Source organism: Plecotus auritus (genome assembly GCF_963455305.1).
Source record: "Plecotus auritus genome assembly, chromosome: 1".
Lineage (NCBI taxonomy): Eukaryota > Metazoa > Chordata > Mammalia > Chiroptera > Vespertilionidae > Plecotus > Plecotus auritus.
In genome coordinates this window covers 11,954,202-11,973,366 of record NC_137770.1, presented here as the reverse complement: position 1 = coordinate 11,973,366, position 19,165 = coordinate 11,954,202, and the positions used below count along the sequence as shown (strand labels likewise).

At 59.0% G+C, this 19,165-nt stretch overlaps 2 protein-coding genes across 2 annotated transcripts in view; one reads left to right on the top strand and one right to left on the bottom strand.

Moving 5' to 3' along the window:
• ASB2 (ankyrin repeat and SOCS box containing 2) overlaps positions 1 to 814 on the top strand; it is a 36,755-nt gene extending 35,941 nt beyond the window's left edge. Inside the window, exon 10 of the mRNA XM_080663646.1 lies at positions 151 to 814. Within this exon, the coding sequence (XP_080519772.1) occupies positions 151 to 287 (137 nt within the window). The 3' untranslated portion in view covers positions 288 to 814. The remainder of the gene's footprint in view (positions 1 to 150) is intronic.
• Positions 815 to 3,908: 3,094 nt separating this feature from the next.
• Positions 3,909 to 6,561, bottom strand: FAM181A (family with sequence similarity 181 member A). Its single transcript, XM_080666857.1, has 2 exons — positions 6,047 to 6,561; positions 3,909 to 5,323 (listed from the first exon to the last, which is right to left on the bottom strand). Exon 2 carries the CDS (start codon positions 5,235 to 5,237, stop codon positions 4,359 to 4,361), a length of 879 nt encoding a protein of 292 aa, XP_080522983.1. The 5' UTR covers positions 5,238 to 5,323; positions 6,047 to 6,561; the 3' UTR covers positions 3,909 to 4,358.
• Between the last annotated feature and the right edge of the window lie 12,604 nt (positions 6,562 to 19,165).

Below are 19,165 nucleotides of genomic sequence, written 5' to 3'. Positions count from 1 at the left end.
TGAACTGCATGCACGGAGGCATTTAATAGCTCAGGTTCCTCACCCTGTTGCTAAGGGATGTGTTGAGGGTCCAGGCTGTGTATGTGGAGGAAGAAGCAAACCCTTCGCAGCTTGCAAAGGACAGGTCAGCATCTCTCTGTCCTTTTCCAGAACCTCCGAGACCTCTGGCTCACCTTTGCAGGCTGCAAGTTCGGAAGGCCATTGGCAAATACCGTATAAAACTCCTGGACACATTGCCACTCCCCGGCAGGCTGATTCGGTACCTGAAGTACGAGAATACCCAGTAACCAGGGCGCATGGAGGAGTGCTCCTCAGACTGTTTCACTGAATCTCAGGACGCGGTGTCCCCAAATCCAGGGGACGTGGTGATGGCCGAGGCTGTGGGCTGCTCCCCCTGAGCTGGGGCAGCCGCTGTGACCTCGCCGGGTCTCTGGGCCAGAGCTGTGCCCAGAGCAGAGAACGGAAGATGTCAAGGAGGAAGAAAATTTTGCTTCTTTGCAAATGGACGAGTAGATCCCAGACCTTCTCTGCCATCAGGAAGGGCAGGAACTTCCGTTCCCGGGGCGGGGGGGGGGGGGGGTGGGGCGGGGGGGGCGGGGCGGGGCGGCTGGCGGGGAAGAACGTGGGGCAGGGGCGCTGGAGTGCTCAGGGCTGAGTGTGCCTTCCTGGACAAGTTCACTGTGGAGCTGGCCCTGCCCCTGCCCCTGTCCCTCTGCTCTGTGAACCCCTCCACAGGTATGGCCTGTTGGGGGGCTATGGAGACCCTCAGTCCCAGAGGGCTTCCTGGTACAATAAATGTTGCACAGATGCCTCCTTGCCCAGCCTGGTCCCTCTCACCAGACGCGCCAGGGCCCGGGGCCCTCAGCCCTGCTTGTGGGGGGAGTGGGGGTAGGGCGGGGGCTGGGGACAGGGCGCATGGGTCACCCTGGTTTGGGCTGCCCCAGTCCCCGTGCGGCTCTGTGGGGTGAGCCAGGCAGGAGCTGCCGGCCACCTTCGATGGTGCAGGTGAGAAAGCTGAGTCCCCTGCGCTGAGCCCAGCACGCCCTGTTTCACGGACGCTGAGGGGACTCCCCAGAGCTCTCTTCCCCAGTGTGATTAAAGCCATGGAGGGGACCCTGGGCAGGCCACCTCGCAGAGAGCCTGTGCCGGCTGCCCCGGGATCTGGAAGAGTCTTAACGGGTCACACCTGGTTTCAGGCCTTGGAAAGCGAGCGGCTGGGCAGGTGTGGGGAGCCCTGGTTCTACGCCCAGCTCTGCCTTTAGCTCGCTCCTCTGGGGCTCGGGTTCCTCATCGCTGGGGCCCTCATGGACTTGCCAGCTCCTACCTGCGGGCTTTCCAGAGAACCGGTGAGTCCCAGCGTCCGCCTGGAGAGGAAAAGCCTTCCAAGCAACACTTTAAAGCCACGGTCAGAGGGGAATCAGCGGAACTCTGCCCACTCCCTCGTGGTACAGATGGGCCCGGGCACACACTGCCAGTCCCTGGGGTTCCAGCCCAGGGGTGCATGGCCACGGTCCCATGCTGCCTTGCTCCAGTGGTCCTGAAAAAATCCATGGAAACCTGGTCCTTTCAGACTGAGGCTGTTCAACCCTGATGGGTGCGGTGGGGGGCAGTGAGTGATGGGCTGGAACAGAAAAATGTTCAGGTGCAATTGGGGCTGGCTCTCAGGCAAACTTGTCATCTATGGCCCTTCTCTGGTCACATTAGGTCCTCGAGGGTCCTAGCAGGCAGTGGCCCCAGGCACCCCAGGGTGGTCTAGTGAGACACCCCTGGAGAAGGAGAGGTTGAGGAGGGAGGGGAGAGGGGGAGGGGAGGGGGGCTCAGCCACTGCCTATTGGCACCATTTACTTATAGGATGTGGACCCCTGGGCTTGGGATGTCCTGGTGCCACATTTGGGTCCTTGGATTATTTTCCTTCTTTAAAAAAAATTTTTTTTATTGATTTTAGAGAATAAGAGAGGGAAAGAGAGAAACATCAATGATGAGAGCAAATCATTGATCAGCTGCCTCCTACATGCCCCACACTGGGGATTGAACCCGAAACCCGGGCATGTGCCCTGAAGGGGAATCGAACCGTGACCTCCTGGTTCATAGGTTGAAACCCAATCTCTGAGCCACGCTGGCCAGGCTATTTTCTTTCTTTTTTTTTTTTTTTTAAAAAAAATCTTATTGAGAGAAAGAGGGAGAAACATCAATTTGTTGTTCCACTTATTTATGCACCCATTGGTTGGTTGATTCTTTGGGTTCGGGATTGAGCCCAAAACCTTCGCATATCAGGACAACGCTCCATCAACGGAGCTACCACTCCTTCAGGACTGGGTTCTTGCATTATTGATCTGTGTCCATGTCAGTTGGTCACAGCCACTGGTCAGGACCCTTTCCTTCCAAGTGCCTTGGCCAGACTTGACCTCCTCAGGTCCCTGCCCCACCCCCACAGCCCAGCAGCTAAAGGGTCCTTCTGATTAGCTGGCGCTCAGGCTGTGCAGTTGGTACAGCTTATGACCTTCACTGCTGGATTTCACAGCCACCACCCTCTGCAGAAACCCCACCCCACGCTTCCCCAGCCCGGCCCACTCCCTGCATAGGATTTCAGCCTCAGCGATGTCTCCACAGCGTCACCAAACACTCAAAGCCCCGAACACCGCTCCACGTCGTCAGCAGGAGCACGTCGGACCCGGTGCCAGGATTTGAGGCTGTGAGCAGGAGGTGGGCTCCCGCTTCGCCTTGAACGGGGTCAGTTTGCTTTCTGGTCGGGTGCAGCAGCGCTAAAGCCTTCCTAGGTGTGTGTTTCCCCCGCTGCTCCCATGTGGGGACTCGGTGCCAGCACTTCGGTTGAGCCGTGGCTCAGTAACGTTTTCTGCCTCCAGGACAAGTCTCCCTGCATCTGAATTCATACACTTCCAGCTAGGCCCTGGGAACGGCCGAGTGGACCCCGGCTGTGGGGGCCCAGGCGCCGTGGGCTCGGGCAGCACCCACCCGAGAAAACAGGCCTCCCGGAGCTCCATTCTTTCTCAGGGCCGGGTGGAGGCTGGATGGCCCCGTCCATAGCATCATGGAAATACCAGCACGGCAGGACCTACAGACACTGCCAGAAACCAGGGGAGGTGGCCTTTGGTTGTGCAGCTTTCCCCCGCTTGGGTAGCAGAACTCACATCACCCCCACATCGACCCGCCAAGCAGGCCTATTTTCAATCACATTTTTCCAATGAGGAAATTTTGGCACAGAGAGGTTGAGTAAGTTTTCCAAGGTCACACAGCGAGTAGGTGGCAGAGCCCCGATTAGTGCTTTTTACATTCTGCTTTTCTGCGTGGAGGGGCTGAGCCTCATCAGAATGGATCCACACGCTTGTTACTGCTCCCCTCCCTGCTCTTGAAGACCAGAGCAGCTGAGGGGAGGGTCCTGGGTGAGGTCCCCCTGTCCACTCTGCCTGTGCCACACAGCCTCCGTGGCTCTGAAGTCCTCCGAGACCAGCGGACATAAACCACTTCCCAGTGTGGCTGCCCGTCCCTGTGGATGGGCCTTGGGGGAGCCCTGGGGTACAAATGGGCAGGTGGGAAAGTCCTTCAGCCATCGGGAGCCTCGGGTGAGGAAGGAGTCTGAGTCCTAATCAAAGTGGAAGGCACCACAGGGGGGCCTTTGCCCTCCCACCCCCCTTCCGCAGATGGGGCAAGGAGGCCTGAGAAGAGGTCCAGCCCCACACCCCACGCAGGGCCACGCAGGACCCAGCTCCGCCCCCCGGCACCGCCCTCCCTGGTGGCTCGTCACACCCTCCCTCCTTTGAATTGCGAGGTTGGCCTCCAGTGCCCACTGCCACTGCTGGCCTCCCCCAGCCGTCACCTCCGTGGGCAGCCCTCCTCCTGGGCGCAGCCCGCACGTAGGCCTGGGCACCATTCCACTTCGTGAGACCCAAGATGTGGAAACTGCAAAAGAAATGCCTTTATTCTTTAAACCTTCTTAATATTTACAAAGAACCAAAATAACAGAACTGAGACTGCCTTACAGAGTGGGCGGCAGAACAACAGATGTGTAACTCGGCTTCGGGGGTGGCTGGCAGACCCGGGCAAAGCCCCGCCGCCCAACGTCTGTACAGGGAAGGGGGGAGGCGGGGGGCAGGGCAGGGGTGATCTGTCGGGCTCTGGCTGGAGGGGGACCCGCTGAGCCCGGCCCGCAGCTCCCAAGGCGACGGCCTGAGAAGGCCGGGCCGATCCTGCCCCCGCCTGCCCCCACCCCCCGCCCCACACACATATAAAGGGAAGGTTCTCAAGAGGCCACACTGCTGTCCGGCCCGCTCCTCACAGGGGAGCCCCTGGGACCCAACGCGCCCGCAGGCCGGAGGCGGGAGCAAGGCCCCGCAGCCCCACTAGAGGTAGCCAAAGACGTTGAAGATGGGCGGGGGCATGGCCGGCTTCGTGGGGATGGGCTTCAGAACCACGGGCCTGTATACCTTCTGCCCTGGGCCATCCACATCCTTGGCCAGATGGGCCAGCTCCCCGGGGGAAGCTGGGCTTTTCCTCCACAGGCCCAGGCTGGGGACCGGGCCCTGCGGCAAGGCCCCTGGAGGGCCCGGGTAGATGGGCTGTCCATGGTACTGGAAGGGGCAGCAGCTCCAGGCATTGACACGGCCCACCAGGGAGACCCCAGGCAACTTGGGGGGCTCCTTCTCAGCCAGTGCCCTTGGGGACATGGGGATCAGGGCCATCTCGGGCCCGAAGAGCTCCAAGCCCCTGCAGTGTTTCTTACATTCATAGGGAGGTCCCTCTCTGGGGCCCAGCACCCCCTCTAGCGCCACGGGGTAGCTGTGGGTGGGCCGCGGCTCTTCCCAGAAGGAAGCGGGCAGCTGTCGTTTCCTCATGGGCACCTGGCCAGGCCTGGCCGCTCCTGGATTCTGCCCCTGTAGGGTCTGCTCCCTAGAGAGACACTCCTCCCTGTAGGGGTTCCCCAGAGCCTTCTCCTTGCAGTCCCCACCACCGCTAGGGCTGGCATCAGGGCCAGGATTGAGGGGCAGCCTCCCGGGGCGGTCCTCGGGCCCCCTTCTCAGGGGAGGCTCAGCCCCTCGGCCCGGGAGGCCCCGAGGCAGCCTTGAATACTTCTGGGAGAAGCGTTTGAGCTGCTTCTGCAGGTACTTGCGGTGGTCCACAGAGCGGCGGCAGGGCGCCGACTTGTCCAGCGCCGCCTTGATGTCACTGGAAGCCAGATTCACAAAGTTCAGCAGCATCTTCACGTCACTGTCGGATGCCATCACCAGGGGGGCCACTGCACTGGGCTTTCCATGAAGAGGGTGGTCTGCTCGTGGTTGGCAGCTTCAGGGAAGGGCACAGCGCTGACCTGGGGGACACACAGGCCATTGGAGTCTTTCCAAGCAGCCAACTCAGCCCTCCCCAAAGGCCACGTGGCTGCAAACAGTGGCCCCGGCCCCAGCCCCTCTCAGCTCCAGACAGAGTCCCGGGTAATGGGCCACCCATTCCAGCGTGTCCTGAGCATCGGGGATGGACCAGGCTCAGACACATGAGTATTCTTGGGTCTGTTGCCCTCTCCTGGCAGCTGAGGCTCAGAGAGGTCAGGTGACTTGCCCAAGGTGACCCAGCCACAGGTGGCATTGCCGGGGCCGGAGTACAGGTCTCCTCGCTCCCAGCCCACTGTCTCCCACACACCACGCTGCCAACGTGCACCCTTGCCAGCGAGACTTTTCTTTTCTGAGCAGAGGTGACTGCTCCACTTTCAAGCCAAGCCAAACCCCTGTCTCCCTGGTGGTGCCCTCCTCCTCCCACCCCCGCCCCAGCCCTGCGAGCAGCAGCCCCCCTCCTCGGTCCCCACGCTCCACCCCCAGCTCTCATGCAGGACGGGCAGGACCCCTGTCTGGCACTCAAGCGCAGGCCTGCCTGGCGGGCTGAGCTCAGGCTGTGGCAGCGGGAACACCCCTGTAGAAGCATCTGCAGCAATTTCATGCCTCCTGGGCCACCTCCCACAGCCCCTCGCCCCTCCCCCGGGCCCCAGCCTGCCCCACGCCCCCACCCAGTTGGGCCCAGCCGCCTGGGCCTCCACACTGACCGAGGGTGCGGGCCGGCCGGCCAACGTGGCCCGGCTGGTTCCCGCCGCAGACCTGGGTCAGGCCCGTGCGGCCTGCGAGCTCCGGTTGTCCGGCTGGAAGCAGTTGTGCCGCCCTCGAGTGGGCTGAATGGAGGACAAGTCCCAGAGCTGGGGGGCCCCTCAGGCCAATCAGGAGCGCCTCTCCAGATACAAAGCATCCCAATCAGGCGGCAGCGCCCCGTTCCCACATTCTTTGCCGTCACAAATTGTCACCATGGGGACCATCACAAAAAAGACAGCTCCCAAATGCAATCATTTCCCGGTAAATTTCTACCCTTCAGCCCCTCTCTCCCCCTCGGCCTCCATGCCCTCCTCCCCTTGACCTCGGTTCCCTGGTTTCTCGAGGGGGTGGGGTGTGTGTTTAAAAAGTCCAGGACTGAGGCGGGGCTGGGCCGAGAGACGAGAGACGGGCCTGTCCTCCTCCCCACAGGCTCCCGGCCCGCGGCTGCCATGCTCCAGTGCAGACAATCGGACGGGTAAGCCGGGCAGGCGGCCTTCGCCGCTGTCCTTGAGTGTTGAGCGGCTCCCTCCTCTCCTCTCTCTTTCCCCACCCCGTCCCCCGAGGCATGGGCCGAGGCAGGCCTGCGAGGGCCCGCGCACACTGGTGTGGGCAAAGGTAGCGGGGAAGGACTCTCTAACGAGGGGCTGGGATATCCATGGGAAGGCGGCCGGAGCTCTCAGGAATCTTGTCTTTATGTTTGCTTCCTCAATTGAGCTGCACAAAGCCTGAATTGCCCATTCAGTGCGGCCGGACAAAAGGTTGGCGTTGCACGGTCCCCTTGCATTTGTAGTCAAACAGTTAGGGACTTAAATCGAGTCGTCATGATGGAGAAAGAGGTGGACAAAGCCCATAGAATTGCCATCAGCAAACATTTTCCTGTGTCATATTAGCCAGTCTCCATGGCTCCCCCTGGCCTGGGGACAATGGCACAAGTTTGCACACTTGGCTACTGTCACCGTGCCAACGCCGGCGGGGCCACAAGCAGGGCCGCTCTGAGCGAGCAAGGGAGCCCCGAGCCGGCCGTGGGCCCTGCCCACCAACTGGCCAGAGGCAAGGTGAGGCCAGTGGCAGAGGGAGGCTGCCTGGGAAATGTGGTTGGGCGAGGCCTCCGTGCCAGCCAGCCTGGTGGACCCCTACACCTCCTGCCTGTCCCCTCCTCCTCTCCTTCCTCTTCCTTTCCTTCTCTTTTTTCTACCACCCCCTCCTTCGGTGCCCTGGCTGGCCAGATGGCGGGTGGTCTATACACCAACCCACAGCTTTGCACCTCAACCTGAAATGCCAGGGACTCCTCTCTGAAACGCCCCTCCCAGACTAGGCGCACTGACAGGGCGGGGCCAGGCTTCACCCAGGAGTGATGGTTCCAGCCCCTCCTGCTGGCCAATAGACAGCTGCTACCGCAGGGGACACCTGCCCACAGTGACAGGGCTCCAAGCCACCTCCCCCTCCGGCCCGAGGGTCCCTACAGGCAAAATGAAGGGTTCGGCAGAGAGAGCCCATCCTGGGGAGTGGTGGTCGTATTCTCCACACCCCGTTTCCCCACGGTGGGGGTGAGGGAAGCGTGGACTAAGATGGAGGTGACCTTGAACTGGAGCATCCTGGGTCATTGGCCATCACACGGTCTGGAGAGTGAGCGTGGCCCCTATTCGCAGAAGCCTGTGCGCAGATGAGTGCTAAACCACTGTGGTCTTAAGCCCCTGAGTTTTGGGGGCCACTTGTTTCTGCAGCATAACCCAGCTCACCCTGACCGGCACAGGCCGGAAGCATCCTTCTGCTCCAAACCACTGCGCACACGCTGCTGGAGAAAGTGCCGAGGTCATGGGGTGAGGCTTACACATCTCCCATCACAGCTCTGGCTGCCTCCTGACACGCCCCCCGCCGCCCGCCCCCCCCCCCCCCCCCGCCCTGTGTGAGCTCCATGGGGGCCCTGTGTCTCCAGTGACTAGAACGGCCTTGGCACAGAGCCGCCCTTGTGGTGGCTGAGGTTGTACTTGATGGCCAATCGTCTGTGTTTCTTTGGGACCGCGGACGCCTGGAAAGCAGGAAGCCCTGCTTCCCAATTGCATCCCCTGCGCCACAGCAGGGGTTCTAGAACGCTCCAAAACGGCAGGTAAGCTGTGCGGACTTGAACTTGGGGGTCCCTTCCCAAATCGGCTGTGACAGCCTGTAGGTCGTCCACTTTCCAGCTGTGCTCACCCCACCCCAAGTTTGTCCACCCCACTCAGCATCAGGGACTCGCCCCGTTTCCAGTCAACTCCGTTCTGCACCTACTGTGTGTCAGGGACCCGAGAGCGCAGGGTGGGCCTACTCGGCTTGCTCCTCTGTCCGAGGCAACTTGTTGGAGGGGAGATGGACTTTGTCTTGATGACTCAACAGCCACCTCCTGCCCACCCACCAGTGAGACAGAACCCTGAATGCTGGCCTGGCACCAGCCACCCCTTGTTTCGATGGCAGGATATTGAGAAAACCTTGATTTATGGAGGTAAGCCGCTGACACGGTAATTTTTAAAAGCCTGTCTTGCAACCTCAGGAGAGTCATCAAATGCCTACCCAGCACTCAGCGCCTGATCGAAGTCCGTAACACGTATTAAGGCATTTTTCCTTCCCAGGTGCCGGGATACGGTCTTGAATGGAGAAGGGAACGGAGGCACAAAGCCAGGAGCCTTGCCCCAGGGCCCGCTCAGGAAAGGGCCGGGCTGGGATGGGGATGCTGGCAGCCAGAGCCGGGCCCTCGGTCACAACCATCGCCTGCTGCTCTCCCCACGGACAACTGTCCCCCCGCACAGACCCTCGCTCCCTCCCAGGGCTTCGCTGGCCCAGAGGTGCATAGGAGGTCCGACCAGTAGACTCGGGGACACAGCAGCCTGACCGGCGCCTCCGTGGACACGGGATGCAGACGTCCGGGGCGGCTTAAGTAACTCACCCCTTACGTAAGGGGGGTGTGTGTCTCCATCAAAGCCAGCCCGAGGCATCCCGTCTGCTGCAATCAGAACAAACAGGCTTCCTTGGGCTTCCTGCCCCGGCGACCTGGCCTCAGGACCCGGCTTCACACCAGCGAGGCTGTGCCCTCAGCGCAGCCGGGGACCCCGTGGTGACCCCGAGGAGTCACAGCCCATCTACAGGGACAGAGACCGCCTAGTCCATGTCTCCCCTTCTCTTCCCCTCGGGTCCCAAAGCTGCCCGTGAAGCCCGCCTTGGGCACATCTCCCCTGTGAGGCACAGCATCTCTGTGTCCCTGTTGGGTGTCCCCAGGGCCCCACCTCCTCACCACTGCCCTGTTTCATCCCTGCCGCCCACCACACGCCCATCACCTCGACGTGTCCTCAGGTGCCTGCTTCTCGGATGTGTCTCTCCACCCGACCCAGGCGCCAGCCAGGGATGAAAAGTCCGTTTAATCTCAACTGCCAGCTCGGATTTGATTAGTGATGGCTGGCGGGTGCCCCGTGGAAAGATTCCGAGGGCTGGGCAGGACTCAGGATCGGCTAGTGCTGTCTTCCGTGGGTGTGGGTGGAGACAGGCGGACTATATCGGCCTGGTATCCCCGAATCCAGTTCAGAATAACAGGATGCAAAGCCAGGAGTGTGACGCTTGGTCTTCTTGTAACCCGGCCCTGACACCTTAACCAAGGGAACAGTGTCCCAGGGAAGGGCAGTGACTCCCCCAAGCACTCACGTGCTCCCACTTCCCAGGCAGAGTTCATCGGTTCAATTCAATAAACTGAAACCAGGGGTGTTAGGCATTTTGGAGAATGGAGGCTGTGGTGAGCTCAGTGCATTGGAGAGGAGAGAGAGGTCACTGCAGGGAGTGGGGAGAGAAAGTGAGAACAAAAGGCTGTCCTCCATGGACCTGAGCAAGCAGCAGGCACATGGTAAAGGCCCATTGAATGAATGAATGAATGAATGAAACATGGAGTAAAACGATTGGTTGGCTCTGAGCCATCTTGGGAACTCCGATAGCCAGTGCCATCACAGCCTGGAAACAGCTCTCAGACTGACCCATGCACGCCTTCCTGGCTCTGCTTGCGAACTACACACTGACCACGTCACACCCTCTCCTCTGCTCCACCTGGGACCAGTCCCCCACCACCTCTCCCCTCACCTGGATTGTTTGTCTCCTAACGGGCTCCTGAGTCTGCCCACAGCAGCCCGTGCTCTTTTTTAAAAGATAAGCTGGCTCCGAGCAGCCCCGATCCCCCTCCCCCAGCGGCTCCCATCTCACTCAGAGCCGAAGTCCTCCAGGGGCCACAAGATCAGCTTCTCGTCCCCTCGATCGGCTGGTAAACTGACCATCTGTTTGTGTCAATAACGTTTTACTGGGACACAGCTATGCTCCATCCACTGAGGCAGAATGGAGGGGTTATGAGACAGCAGAGGGCACGCAAAGCCTAAAGTATTTACTTTTTTACTGAAAGGTTTTGCCACCCCTGGCCCTGCTCAACTGCAGGGACCCTTCCTTCACCTCCTTTATGCCTTCTATCTCCCAACTATCTTCCTCTGCATCCTCACCCTCCACCCTATCCTCCTCCTCAGCCTGTTTTATTCCTCTCCATCGTACCCACGAAGCTCTCGGGATATTCACGCACTTACCTCCCTGCTGTCTGTCTGTCTGCTGCCACCAGATGCCACTCCCACCAAGGGCGAGGACCGGCACTCTAGCCCACGCTGTGTCCCAGTGCCCAGGACAGAGCCTCAGACATAAATTCCCAATGAAGGAATGTTTCCCACACTCCCGGGCATTGGCCTAGCACTCCTGGGCCGCTGCCTCAGTTTCCCTTGTCACGGAGCTGGGGCCCTGGGGGATCTCTCACAGGGTCTCACCCCCGGAGGCTGAGTCCCCCATGAATGATCACAGTCCCCAGAAACACCCAGCATGGATTCAGGTAAGCCCCGCACCACTTCCATTTCATGACGTTATCCTCATATAAAAAAAAAAAAAAAAAAGACATTTTAAAGCAGAGGGGGGCGCAGGAACGATGGCCTCTTAAATGTGTACATGTGACAGAATAACGCCCACTCGACACAGAAAAGCCCTTCCGTGTGATGGTGCAATTCACCACATTTACAGGGCTCATGTTCAATATCAATCAAATTCCGTTAAAATGTTAATTAGAAGTGATTAAAGCATTAAATGAAAGTAATTTTAAAAGAATTAAAATTTAGGTTAAACATCAATTATCGGTGCCCGCGAGGACACAGGGGAACGCTGGAGAGTCCCTCCCTTTTTCCCTCAACCCTGTCACGTGGTCATCTCATCTGGAGGGAATGTCCAAAGTCTGGTCCAAAAAAAGAGTCTAAAACCTGAATGCTGGGCGGGCCTCTAACTCCCACTGGGACCCTCGGGCGGTGCAGGGAGTGTCTGCAGGCCCCTGCTCCCCCCACCCCCCTCCTCCCAGCCCCATCACGGCCTTAGGACTGAGTGCTGCTCTTTAAGACCAGTAAGAGCCTGGCATTCACTGTACGCAACACGCAGGGCTCACGCTCACTCACCCAGTCCTCTAACTGCGCTCTAGATCCTCTGAGCAACCCCATTTTACAGAGGGGAAACTGAGGCACAGAGCGACTGGCCCAGGTTCATGCAGCTAGGAACTGGCAGGCCTGAGATCTGAACCCAGACCCACCTGAGCTCGGAGACTCCTCCCCTCTTCTCATCGTATCTTGGGAAGGACCAGCCCTCCCGAGAGGCACCAGCCCAAGGAACAAGTATCCATGGCAAACCCAAGTCACCCCCAGGGCCCCATCACTTCAGCCATCCGCCGAAATGTAGGTGTGCCAGGGAAACTGAGGCAGCGGGGGGCAGTGGAGAAGAGCTGAGGCCTGAGGTCCACCGGGTCTGCTCCTGGGTAAGCAGTTGGCCCGGAGAACATTGCTTTGATGGCTAAGGGCGGGGGGCGGTTGGGGGGGGACGTACTTTTTTCTCCTGCAAAGTCTGTGCATTTTGCATAGGAGGCTGCTATGGGGGGTCTGAATGTTCTCTCTCTGGTCCTTTACTTCCTGTCGTGGCTGCCTGCCAGGACCCCAGTGAACCCCTTCTCCCCAGAGGACACCTTGAACGACAGGGAGAGATGGCAGGGACTCTGAGCCCATGAGGAACTCCAGGAGAGGGGGCTTTGGAGTCACAGATCGGACGTCGAGCCCCACGCCTGTCACTTACCAGCTGGGAGACCCAGGGGAGGTCACCCAAGCTCTCTGAGCCTCCGTTTCCTCCTGTCCACAGCACCTCCCCGCCGTGTCCTTGGAGGAGGTCAAGGTAACACCTGCACGTGCTTGGCCCGGGGCTGGCCTGCGGTCAGCATTTCCATTCGTAAGAGCTGAGCATGTCATCCAGTCCCCAGACGAGGAAGCTGAGGCTGGCAGGTGGCTGGCCCAAGGCAACCAGGAGAATTAGTGGCATGGTCAGGACTGGCCGCCCGCCTCCAAGACCCGTGCTCCCACCCCCTCCTCGGAGCCCGTGTTTTGCACCTTGGCAGGATGCTCCTCGGAACTCGCAGCCTTGGCCCCAAATAGCCACAAGGGGGCGCCCTTGGCATTGATCAGGGTTTCCTTCTGTCTGTGCCAACGTTCATGGCCTCCTAGGCCACAAGCCCGCGCTCCTGCCCCTTCTGCGTTCTGATGAGACATCCCCACCCCAGCTCCTCGGAGGTATCCCGGAGCCCCTGCTCATCCCCCGCCTCCAACCTCTACCCCTCACGCCAGGATTGTGAGTAGTGGGGATCCTCTGAGACCCCATATTGGTTTTGGCCAGCAGGGATTTCACAGCTGGCTTCAGGATTACAGTTATGCCTCTTAGCATCCACCCACACTCCCATCTGTCCAGCCACAGCATCTGCTCAGCCTCTGCGGCAGGAACGGGCCAGGCCAGGGAAGATGGAGGCGGCAGAGGGCAGGTGATCCATGCGCTCGGCCCCTGCCTCTTGGAGGGTGAGGCTAGTGGGGAAGGACTTAGTTATAACACGCACCGACGGGCCATGCTTCTGTGTGCTGGTGGGAAAGTGGCAGAGGGGCTGAGGGCAGGAGGCCCTGCTGGCTTCTGGGGCCGTTGCCCCTGATCTGAATCCTAAAGGAAGCGAAGGAGCTGACCCAGCAAAGGACCCACGAGGGGAGACCCGCGCCTGTGGTGAGCCCCGCTCTCTCTGGGCAGCGTCTGAAAATGGGGGGAATCCCTGCTTTCCCTTCCTCGGAGAGTGAAGGATACGCAATGAATCCGAGTGGAGGCGCTGGAAACCCTGGAACACTGACATGGGGGAGAGGTAACGCGGTATTTCCGTCTTCCTCAAGGCACGGGCTGGCCTCTGGCCGTACCCAGGGAACTTCCAGCTCGTGGTCTCCAGCACACACATGTCCTCACGTGACCTGCTTGCAAACGCAATGTCCAGACCACTCAGGTGCCTGTGTCATGGATGAGAGTCCCCGAGGGGCTGGCTCCACGGTGACCCCGCCAAGGCCGCCCTCCCCCCTTCCCTCCCATGACTTTCCCCTGAGCCACTTTTTCATCCTCACCTGATGATATTTTTCCCGTTGATTTTTAAAAATATATTTTGTTGATTTCTTACAGAGAGGAAGGGCGAGGGAGAGAGAGGCAGAAACATCGATGAGAGAGAAACATCGATCAGCTGCCTCCTGCACACTCCCTACTGGGATATGCCCGCAACCAAGGTACATGCCCTTGACTGGAATTGAACCTGGGACCCTTCAGTCTGCAGGCCGACGCTCTATCCACTGAGCCAAACCGGTTAGGGCTTTCCCATTGATTTTTTTCAGAGAGAGTGGAGGGGAGGGAGGAGGGGGAGGTAGAGAGAGAAACACTGATGTGAGAGAGACATCTCGATTGGTTGCCTCCTGCACGGGGATGGGGGGATCAAGCCTGCAACTGGAGGTGCATGCCCTTGACCAGAATGGCTGCGGGCCATGCTCTAACCACTGAGCAAAAACCGGCCAGCACTCCCTGAGCCACTTTAAGTTCCTTGTATAGTAGGGCCTATTAGAATAAAAGAAGGAAGGAAGGAAGGAAGGAAGGAGGGAAGGAAGGAAGGAAGGAAGGAAGGAAGGAAGGAAGGAAGGAAGGAAGGAAGGTCCAGCTCCTCTGGAGGCCATCCTGGGCTCTTAGAAAATTAAAGCCTGTGAAAAGGATCCCAGGCAACCATGGGTGCGCTGCCCCTGCCCCCCAAGGGCCCTGGCCAGGAAGACCCTGAATCTGGGATGCAGGGCAGTGTTTGAGTGTTGGCATTGCCCCCACCGCCTCTTTCCTATCTTTTTAGATGATACAAATGACAAGCTATTTCCGGGTTTCATCTCCAGGGTCCTCCGGGGCTGGGGTGGGTGGCATAAGAGGTGAGCAGATGAGGACCTCACGGAATGACAAGAGTGACGGTGTTCACAGAGACAGTGGGGTCGGAAGCAGTGTGATCGGTTTCCCTGGGTGACATAGGGGAGGCTCCGGAGGAAGAGGTGCTTAGCAGTCTAGGAGGTGACTGGGGGGCATCAGAGGGGGAGTCCTGTGGGGAAGAAACATCCAGGAGGGCAGATGTGGGCATCTAGTGCAATTGAGGGCCACAGTGGGTGATGGCTGATGGGACAGAGCAGGGGCCGGAGGGACAAGGGCAGGTGCCGAGCTCACCTCTCTTCCCTCCCAGTTGTCGCTCTGACAGGCAGGGACTCAGCCACCTGCCAGCAGAGGGCGCTTGAACCTCTTCAAACAGCAGAATGGAGCCACTGGAGTTGGTCAAAAAGCTTTCAGTGACCTGGGGTGGGGAGGCTGGGCTCTCAGGGCCCCTGCAGGTGCTAAGGGCAGGCGGCAGGCGGGGGGACACAGGCCAGGCCCCGTGGAGAGCAGGGAGGGGTGAGAGAGGGCAGCAGCCTCATCGCACCAAGAGGCCCCTGGGCCAGCGGCTGTGCCCGGCTTCCACAGCGTGGCACAGGGCTTCATAGTCCAACACACAGTGATTTCGTGTTTGATGTTGCTTTTGTCCTAATGCGTGTGTTTGAGTGAAAAAGAGAGCCGACTTCAAGCAGCATGTGAGTAACCGGTGGCACAGGTGGCTTGTGGCCTCGGGAGATGAATGGCTGCCGTGGAGGGCGGTGGAGACAGGGGCTCTGGGCGGGGGCGGGGGGGGGGGGGTCTGTGCTGCGGCTGACGGCCTCCCCAGCCTGTCTCCTCCACCCCGTCCCCTTCTTTCACTCTAGGCCAGTGGTCGGCAAATGCATTCGTCAACAGAGCCAAATATCAACAGGACAACGATTGAAATTTCTTTGGAGAGCCAGATTTTTTAAACTTAAACTTCTTCTAACACCACTTCTTCAAAATAGACTCACCCAGGCTGTGGTATTTTGTGGAAGAGCCACACTCAAGGAGCCAAAGAGCCGCATGTGGCTCTCGAGCCGCAGTTTGCCGACCACGGCCCTAGGCTCTTTTCTCTGCTCCTCCCAAGTCCACGCTCCAGGTGCCCTTGCTCCAGGTCTTCCCACCTGACACCCAGCAGACCCGCCTGGAGCACGGCTCTGTGCCATGAGGGGAGGAGCAAGAGAGGAAAGGGAGGAAGGGGAGAGAAAGGAGGAGGGCAGGAGGGAGGGCAGGAGAGAAGCGGGAGAAGAGGGAAGGGAGAGAATGATGTGAAGTCAGGTCAACAAGAATAGAGTTCAGGGCAGAGTGAGAGGCCGGAGCGAGTGGAGAATGACAAGTACAACACGATAGGAATAAAATGAAACAACACGATAGGAATAAAACAAAACAACACAACAGGAATTAAAGTGGCTCAGGGGAGTGCTGGCCGGTTTTGCGCCCAGTCCATCTGATGCCCCCCCCCCCCCCCCCGTCACCTCCGTCTGTGTTTTCTCTGAATTCACAATCGCCTGTAAACGCATCTTCACTGGACTCAAAGGGCACACCACAGACGGACAGCGGCGCTTTCATGGGGGCGGGGGGGGGGGGTGGCACTGGAACAAGGAGGGTGCGCAGAGGGGGTCCTGCTATCTCATGATGCTTCCGTTTTTGAAGGAGAATATACTTACGCACTCTTTGTTTGCTTCTTTAATACACACAGAACAAAGCCACGGGGCGCAAACACGCCCAAAGAGCATCGGTGGGCAGTCCTGGGCGGCGCTGGTCTAACCTTTACTTTTGAAAAGAGCATGCATCATTTTTAATTTTAAAAGAAGAGGAGAGTGATTTAAAAAAAAAAAAAAGTCTGGAAACAAAAATGCCAAAGTGTCACATATTAACTCCTACCAGAATGTTCCTGTTTGTCAAATTTCCCAGATTAAAGTGAGGCAAAGGGCTCGGGCAGAGCCCAGAGGACCAGCCTTTGGGGGAGGGTGGAGTCCAGAGCCACCCATCACCTTTGCCTCCCGGGATCTCAATGGTGCCACGGCCCTGCATGGTTCTGGTAAAGGGGAGGGGATGAGAGAGGATCAGGAAGAGGAGAAAGCGTGTGTGTGTGTGTGTGTGTGTGTGTGTGTGTGTGTGTGACAGAGAGAGAGAGAGGGAGAGAGGGAGGGAGAGGGAAGGAGGGAGAGTGGGAGAGGGAAGGAGGGAGAGTAGGGGGTGACTCCCAGGTAAGCAGGCCCCGTCTCTAGGACAGGCAGGGGAGGGGCTGGGCTCAGGCCCCTAAGGCAGAGCCTTGTTGGGGATAAACCATCCCTTCTTCCCAGGTGACAAATGGGTGCAGCTTTTCCTGCGCACGGCTTTTAGGAAGAAGCAGGAAAAGCCCATCTTTGCCCATGTGTCTATCTCGCTCCAGGGAACCGAGTGAGAGAAACACGGGCAGAGGTGGGCTTTGTTTGTTGTGAACAACAGGAGGAGAGCCCTGTCAGCTGCTAAGTGGCCGAGCCCCAGGGACGCTCTCCCGCGGCTGTGCTCCTGTTATAACGCAGCCGGAATGGCAGTCGGCCACCTGATTAAGCCAGCAGCCCGCGGCCCAGCCACCCCATCCTGGATCGGCAGCCTGGTTTTTCTGTTAGGCTTTAAAGTGAACATCCTCGACAAACGCCTGGAGAAACCCGAAGCCAGGAGGGAGCCGGGCAGGCTTCCCCCTGTCTTCTTCCTGCCCCAGGAAGTGCACAGAGCACATTCCACACTCAAGGGGTCTGGCCCCTCCCCCAAATCCTGCAACTCAGTCTTGGAAAAGGATTCTTTTAGCCCCATCAGCGTGTCCTCAGTTGTCCCTGCTCATAACATAGATTTTCAGAGCCGAGAGGACTCCCTAGAGATCAAGCTCAGCCTCTTTCTTCACTGACAAGTGGGGAAACTGAGGCCCAAAGGGGTCCTCGCTTGCTTGGAGCCAAGCCAGACCCTGCTCAGGGACTCTAGAATTCTAAACCTGAATCCAAGGGAGCGAACCCCTCAAGGGGGCATTGGTGCCTCAGTGGAGACATCTATCACCATAATAAATGGAGGGGCCTTTGCCACACAGGTGGGAGGACCTGGGGCTGGTGCAGGTCAGGCCACTAATGGTTTCCTGGGTACCCCGCCTGCAGTTCCCAGAGCCGCCATCAGGTGGCGTCATGCGCTGCCAATCAAACATGGTTCAAACAGCCAGGCTGCACTCCCAGCCCAACACCGAAACTTCAGGTCTTAAATGTTCAGAAGGTCCAGGAGCACAGGGGCTGGAGGGAGAAGCCTAGATGTGTTCTGAGTATGTCACCTCCTATCTCTGAACCTCCCTCACTCACCTGTGAACAGGTGTGTTCATAGCCACCTGCCTCCGAGTTATTATGATGATAATGGGTGAGAAGCCCAGTGGGAATGGTGGCCCAGAAGTTCCCAAATCCCAAACCCCAAGCCAGACTCCCTGGGAGCCTGTGCAGCCCACCTGGGGCACAGTCCGGGGCTCTGGAGGGACAGGTGCAGAAGGGGTAGAGCAGGCACCCGCAGAGGGAGGACTTTCCAGCCCACAGACAAGGGTGGTGAGATGGATTGCTTTGCAGAATCTCAGCCCCCTTCAGAGCACTAATTAACATAATGAGTAGCACGTTCTCCGCACTTTACGGACTCTGAATCCTTTTCTGCACTCCTTAGTCATTCAACAAACCCTGAAGGCCAACTGGGGGTGAGCGCTCAGAGGCCGGGCACGACCCAGCTCCAGGAATCGCTCAGCATTGCTCACAGCCCGCCTGGCCTGGAGCTCATTGGGTTCTCACAAACACCCTGTGAAGTGGGTTTCATTCTTACCCCCATTTTGCAGAGTAGGAAACTGAGGACAGGAAGATTAGGTGACTTATCCAACATCCCGTAGCTAAAGGCCAAGCTAAGCCCGGAATGCAGGCAACAGCCTCCAACCCCCAGGCTCTCTGCTTCACCCCAGGTGCTGTGGCCTGGGCCAGCCCCTTCCCTCTCTGGGCCTCAGTTTCCTGAGAGAGGGAGCCCAGAGCGGTGACCCAGCTCTGACGTGCGTGGAGCCTTAGATCCCGTCTCTGCGGGAGATTTGGCAAACACAAGTGAGCTGCGAATATCCAGTTGGCAAGCCAACGGGGCAAGCAGGCATCTGGGCCACGTCTGAAACACGCACAACTCACCCTTATAAGCTGTAAACACACCACGATCCAAGTTCCCACCGCTCATCATCGGCCCGTCGGCTGACGTCTGCATCCCGGAGACCAGTGTCAGCCTCGAAGCAGATGTTCATCTCCCCACAAAGCAGGTGCTGGGCAGAGAGGGGGACGGCGCTGTCCACGGCCAGGCCTGGCCACGCAGCAGACAGCATGGATGCGGCAGCGACATCCCACAGACTGTGGATGGAAATGAGTGGGCCCCTCAACAGCAAGGGCTCTCAAGGTCCATCTGGTCAACTGTCACCGCCCCCGGGCCCAAGTGCGGAGCTTAGGCCCACGGGCAGTAGAGCTACAGGCACACTGGCACGTGCCCCTCAGAGCCAGCCCCACCCTCCGCACTCTTTGGAGTCCCAGGAGGGTGACCACTGGGTGCAGTCAGCGCCTTCTTGACCGCGGCTTCTCCGTGTCTCCCACAGCGGTGGGCACGGGTGGAGGACCGGGGGAACGGAGAGTGAAGTTAGGTGTTCATTCCTTTGGCTCCTTTCCTACCAGGGATGGCACCTCCGGTCTGGCTGCCCTCTCCTACAGCCTCTCCCCAGG